Source organism: Carcharhinus amblyrhynchos, chromosome 4, assembly GCF_965287045.1.
Source record: "Carcharhinus amblyrhynchos chromosome 4, sCarAmb.v2.hapA, whole genome shotgun sequence".
NCBI lineage: Eukaryota > Metazoa > Chordata > Chondrichthyes > Carcharhiniformes > Carcharhinidae > Carcharhinus > Carcharhinus amblyrhynchos.
In genome coordinates, this window is record NC_137327.1 from 78,424,696 (window position 1) to 78,431,277 (window position 6,582).

The 6,582-nt window shown below is 42.7% G+C and overlaps 1 protein-coding gene across 1 annotated transcript; it reads right to left on the reverse strand.

The window, feature by feature from the left end:
• Positions 1-248: 248 nt before the first annotated feature.
• Positions 249-3,577, reverse strand: LOC145342647 (G-protein coupled receptor 12-like). The gene is made up of 2 exons (XM_080188194.1): positions 3,485-3,577; positions 249-2,721 (listed from the first exon to the last, which is right to left on the reverse strand). The coding sequence occupies exon 2, from the start codon at positions 2,716-2,718 to the stop codon at positions 1,723-1,725; it is 996 nt and encodes a 331-aa protein (XP_080044320.1). The 5' UTR covers positions 2,719-2,721; positions 3,485-3,577; the 3' UTR covers positions 249-1,722.
• Positions 3,578-6,582: the final 3,005 nt, after the last annotated feature.

The window sequence follows — 6,582 nt, forward strand, 5'->3', positions numbered from 1 at the left end:
TATTCACCGATCCGCCTTGCAAGGTCTGGGAAGGACGACATGGGAATGAGAAGAGGTGCGGGCTGATGTGAAGAACTATTTGAGGCTCTGGGGGGTTGAGTCGAGCTATATATCAGCATTGCAGGTCGTTAGCAGCGAGTCAACGCGCAGACTCCGACCATGCAGACAAGCCCAGCCATTGGAAAGGAGCGAAGAGAGCAAACAGAAACAAAAGGCTGATTCCCAAAATACTGTTTATTTTCATCCAATTTACCCTTTTGCAAAAAAAAGGTCGGTCTGTCATTTACAACGATAGGTAACCATATCAAAATAAATCAATCTCAGCAGATAAATAGGCTATCAGACATTTGACAAGTGCAGGAAATGGCAATTATTTTCACACCAGAAAAACACTCTCGTTTTGATAAAGTGCAATTTTAAGGATGGATGTGGGGAAGGTGGGGGGAGGGGGGTAGGAAACATAAATCTGTTCGCACCGTTTCTAACCCATCGGCAGCTTGAGCATCCAACACTTCATTAAGACTGGGACAGATATTAGTAAAGGTGCTGTTACTATTGTCTCAGACACGAGAGAGACAGCTTACCAAAGTGCACGGTAACTCCCGGGAAAGGATCGCCCTCAGGATATTTCCTGGGAGGGGGTGGGGGGATAGTAATCAAATGACATTAGATGTGATTGACTTTTTGCAGTATGTTATTCATTCTTAAATCTTCACTGGATTTTATTCCAGTCAGTCTTGCCCACCCTAGCTGTGAGTGTGGCCAGTTAGCATGGGGTTCGGCTAAAATACAGTGCGATATTATAACTCACAATCTGAAGTATTGGTACCTGTGTGGAAAAAAATAGAGATGTGCTCCAAATAAACACCACGTGAAATCAGCCACAGTAAAGGGCCAAAATGTGCTTTTAAATTAAAGCTTATGCTGGCGCAGAACAACACAAGTGTATCGTTCATCGCTGCTGTTCACATCACATCCAAGGATCAACTGGCAAATACAAACAAATCATTCTGACGCGCTAACAATATCCTGCCCAGTAATGCACAATATACGTATCGAAATCCGCAGTGTAGAATTAAACAAAAAAAAGATTCACTCACAGTTCAAATTTCGTCAGAACGTTCAACTAATAATAAAGGATAGATCTAGACAAATGTTTGATAGATTGTCAAATAGATGTTACATAAATAAAACATTTTATTATTACAGTAGATAACCTTTAAAGGCGTTTTAAAACACTGGACTCTACTCCGGCAGCTTAAAGTGCATCATATTTGAATAGTGCTTAAAACTGGAGGAAAGTTGCCGGAGAACTAGCGATGCCCAAATTGATCATTGCAACATCCCGACATCTGCCATGTCCGGGATTTCGCCCGTATCTTTTTAAGTTCCACATCTTTTGGAAAAAAATAACACTCTTCCCTCACTCGGGGAACTTTCTCTTGATACATCTTCACGCGTACAAAAATTCGCATTTATCCCATCCCCCTTCGATACACTGCAGCTTTGGCTGTGTCGGAATGGAGTTTATGACCTTGATTCTGGGGAGAACCGCTGGGGGCGCAGATAATGTGAATCTACCTGATGTGAGACAAAGCAGCTCTCAAAAAATACGCTTTCCCTTCAATGAAAATGCTTCAGATAGCGGGCAATTCAGTAAAAAAATAAAAATTACAAATAATATTTTTTTCTTTTAAATAAAATCCCACGAGACAGAATACACTATACGTCGCTGGACGACCTTGGTCTGAATGAGAAATTAGATGGGATACAGCCACAGCAAGCCACCCAGAGCGACTTCTGGATGTCAGGGTTCCGGTAGGCATAAATGATGGGATTAATGACTGAGTTGCAAGTTGCTGGCAGGACGGTGACATAGGTGTAGATCAGTGGGTAACTGGAGTCTGCGATCAGGCAGTAGAGTGCAAAAGGGACCCAGCAGGCAGCGAAGGTGCCCAGGATGACAGATAAAGTGGAGATGCCTTTTCTGGTGGAGGTGTTGGAGGTGGCCACAAAGTGGTACTGGATGGCAATCTGCTGAGCGTGCCTGAAGGCGATTTTGCAGATTTGAACGTAAAGCTGCAACATGAGGGCGAAGATCAGCAGGAAAGTGACGGAGAGGACGGCGGCATTGTTTTTGGTGATGGGTTTGACAACGCTGCAGGACATCTCGTCCTCCAGACAGTTCCAACCCACGATGGGCAGCGATCCCAGACTGATGCATGTGAGCCAGATAGCCAGCAGCGTCAGGTAGGTGAAAGTGGTCGTTCTCTCGGTGTGATATGTCAGGGCGTTGTACAGAGACAAGTACCGGTCCATGGTGATGGCCAACAAATTGCAGATCGACGCCGAGAAGGAGGCGATGAGGAGCGCAGCCGAGACCAGGCGAGCGGCCTCGAAGTTCAGCAAATAGAGGAAAATAAAATTGAGGATCAAGCCCAAGCCTCCCAGCAGGTCAGCCAAAGCCAAACTCCCGATCAGGATGAACATTGGAGTCCTGAGAGTCGGCGTGTAGAAAATGACAGCCACCACGATAGCATTCTCACAGGAGATAACTGTCCCCACCACACATAGGGCGATGTCCCAGGGGCTGACTGTCTCCGTGGGTAGGTCGGAGGTTGTGACCGAGGAGTTGCTGTTGTCCGGGGGAAGCCAGTTGAGGGAGTGCTTTGAGCTGTTGCGGGCCTGATGATTCATAACTGGAGGCATGGACAGCATTACCTGGCGGGTGGACAGGAAGAAAGCAGAGATTTCAAAAGGCGAAAAGGAACAAAACATTCCAGTTACACTCACTCCTTCGTAAACACTCGGTGCGGCGGGTTAGGGACCGAGTGGTAAACATTTGTTGACAGTTTTCCCACACCAAGAATTCACAATGACATAACAACTGGTTGGGACTTACTCAGAAATACTCACTGCAGCAGCAATGGGGTAGATCTCCTTTCATTATCAACCTGATTCACTGCATCGTGGAAAAGAGGGTTAAAATAACGAAATCATCCTGCTTTTAACTAAATGGTCGCATAGACAAATACAGGTTTAGTCAACAGATTGAAGAGCGAACACCATACCCTCAAACCCAGAGAACAAAAATTCAATTCAACCGACAAATGAATAGCCTCTTACCTAGTTTATCCAGATATTGCACTATTGTATGGATAGCATATCACTAAAGTATTGCTAGATGTGTGTACGGATCACCATAATTTTATAATAAATATAAATTTATTATAAATATAAGCACTTGATTCTGAAGGGAGAACTGGTAGGGTTTGCTAATATCTATACTGTAAAGGATTGAATCGTAAATCACAATATTAATAATGTCCTTGCCTTCATGTAACCTGAGGATGGACACTGAGTTGATGAAATCTAATGCTATGCCGTTTGAAATGCTACACCTCTCCCTCTCTTTAGCTTCCCGCGGGCAGCACAATATTAGCAGCAATGTAACAAGGGTAGTAACTGGACCAAAGAGTCTTACCGGATCTCGTAGCTCCTTCCTCGCTGCTGCTAGCCTGGGTTTTCACTCCGATCTGAGGATCTTTGCTCCGGGATTGTAGGTTTATTCTGTGGCTGGCATTGCTAATCAGACGTTGCCTTTTGGTGAATGGAATGCGGTTAATGCGATGTCCCCCTGGGGTAGTGATCAATCTCAGCTCTGACGTCAAAAATGTACACTTACTGTGATCAGCACCCTGACTGAATCACAGACTGTGTGAGGAGAATCACAAACAGATCTCTCTCTCTCTCTCACGTACACACACACATTAATGAAACACCCGCTTTCATTCACAAGATTTCTAACCAGACGCCCATCCTCTGAAGACACCTCCCAAGGTCATTGAAACCAGTCAGGTACCAAATACATCATCTCCAAGAATAGCTCCCGCACACAATACAGGAGATTCAACTCACACTCATCCAGTATCTGTGTGTGTGTGTGTGTGTGTGTGTGTCCGTCTGTCTGTCTGCCTGCTTCCCTTTCTTAAAGATAAATATGTGCAGCACATAGGATGCTGCATAAAATTCGACAGTCCGGATTAAAGGGACATTGTTTATCAAGCTCCTTCGCAGTCCATTACTGTGAATTGGTGTGTGTGTGTTTTTTTTAATGTAATAGAAGTTATCAAACTCGAATACAGGACCGGAGGGAGGAAATGCTATGATGGTTCACGGTGAAAGCCGGCTACTTTTCCCCTTTGCGGTTTAACCCGTGTTCACTCCCTTGCTCTTTGCTGGAATGTTTCCTGGAGCCTTTCGCCCAGCCTGGGAGCCATTCGGCGAGAGACACCGCTCTCCAAGCCCGGACCCTATATCCCTCGTAGTGTTAGAGAGCACAGACAAACCATGTATTAAATAAAGCCTGCATGTGGGGACAAACAATCTGGGCTGGTCTAAGTGGACAATCAATCTCAATAACACACACTCAATTACCACTATTAATGTCAATAAGGTTGTAGACTAGTTTTGCGGATAGCGATGTTCCCCACCTCCCCCCCGCTCCCTTTGCAGACGGAGACATAATTCCTCCAATGAAAATGTATTTTTCAAAGACGTGTCCCGCAGGCTTCTCTTTAAAGGAACGGGGGCAGAAATGTCCCTTTATCGAGCGTTATAAACAGTTAAAGCATCCAAGACAGATGGGATAATAGTCCGAGAACGTAGGCTAGCAAATAGGATCGTTATTTCATCCGTCTTTTTGTGTAGACTAGAAGCGGATCTCCTATTCGGGAGAAGACTCCAGAGTACCGGTTGTGGATGCTCTCAAACCCCGTTCGCTCACCATATGTAGATTGGGAGAGGAGTAGATGAGAGTTTCCCGCAACCATGGTGATGCAAAATAATTGACTTCATTTTTTTGAAAAGCAGATTTTTCTTAAGAAGAGAAAGAAGTGGGAGAAGTTATTTCAAGGATCTGCCTTCTCATACAGTGACAACCTGTATGATAGAGAACTGTACACTGTTTGAATTACTTTAATTATACCAATAATGTGGCAGGTTATTATAAATGCTGCTTGCAATTTCCTCCGTTGACTAAGAATTGCCAAATCAACTGATTCAAATTACTAGCAGATATTAAAGCGTCTCTGATCAATTAAAATACTGCTGAAATGTTGCAATACTCCCAAATTATCGACAAGCCTGTCACATGCACCGTACCTTCACCTCGATTCCTTCATTGTCATTTTCGATCATTTCTGAAATCACTTAACTGATACCTCGTTCCCACTGAAGCAAAATTCTAACATCCAACAATTTGCTATTTCTCCTTAATAATTCCACAAACTGTTCGCTACTGTTGTTCTGCTATTTCTTTTCTTACCTTCCGCTTGCTTCACCGTTTCATTCCTACTTGCTTTATCTTCAACACCTCACTAACTTTTCCTCCGCCTGTTTTATTATCTCCCTCTTTTACTCCCGTTTTCCCACCGATTTCTATTCCCCTGTTCTTTGTTTTTGTTCTTCGTCCTTTGCTTCATTTCTCTTTATACTGTTACCATCGCTCTGCATTTGCATTCGAATTCAAGTTTTTCCTGACCACTCTTTTTCATTCCTCTTTCTTTCCCCATTATTTCTGCTTATTTTGTTCCTCCCCTTCATTGTTTCCCTCTGTCTTTCTCCTTTAGTGCCAACTGTCTTTTTCTTTGCTTTCCTATTATTCCGGACACATTCTTGATTTTATTCAGCCCCACTATCCATGTTCTACCATTTCCTTTCCTTCTTTCTCTCTTAATTCTTCTCCTGCTCTGCTTTGCTTCTCTTCCTTCATAACTTTGTCTTTGATGTCGGTCTTAATTCATAAGGGATCTTATAAGTGACCCTGAACTAACATTCAGTGTGCATTCTGTATCAAAACAAAATTGACATCATGTACGATACTGCATACTTTCTCTGTAAATGATAACAGCATTTTTCTTTCTAATTTGGTAGTTATCAGCAAGGCTGAGTCAGTGTTTGGCACAATATGAGGTTTTGTATAATGCTTTAAGTACTGTCTGCTATAAGATTCTTCAGTTTCTAAATCAATTCTGATTCAGTTTTAACATTATTTAGTATTTTTACTGTCTTCCTTTATTCCATTGACTTACATGGCCTTTATACACTGCAAATATTATTTTGCCAGATTCCAAAGTTCATGAGTGTTCCTGTGATTATTTGGGGCACTAACTCTGGTGGAAGCCCCAAGGTTTTGTCAGGAATGCATAATTCTTTAAGCTTTTTCTGTTAGGTGAGATAGAAGAGCTCAGGCTGGAGCACCATTTTAAGGCAACCTATGGCAGTAGGACTAGGCACAACCAAATACTGGAACTACATCTGTCTTTTCGCTTCTGGCCATAAAAATAAACAAGGGAAGTTAAGTCAGAAAAAATGAGCAAAGAGAGAGATGTAGAAAGGTATTGCAAAGCAGATCAACCAGTATTAGAAACACTTATACTTTTCCTATTTGTTTTTCTATTATGTCGTTCACCATATAAAGAGTGAAAAATCAAAAGAGTGAATTAGCAACAAAGTTAGAGCAAAAGCAGCAGAAACAAAGTATGTAAGATACCCCTGAGGTAAAATAAAAGAAAAAAATGA

Bases quoted from the DNA above. Each gene is read 5' to 3' on its own strand.
- LOC145342647 (XM_080188194.1), bottom strand. From the start codon at position 2,718: ATGCTGTCCATGCCTCCAGTTATGAATCATCAGGCCCGCAACAGCTCA.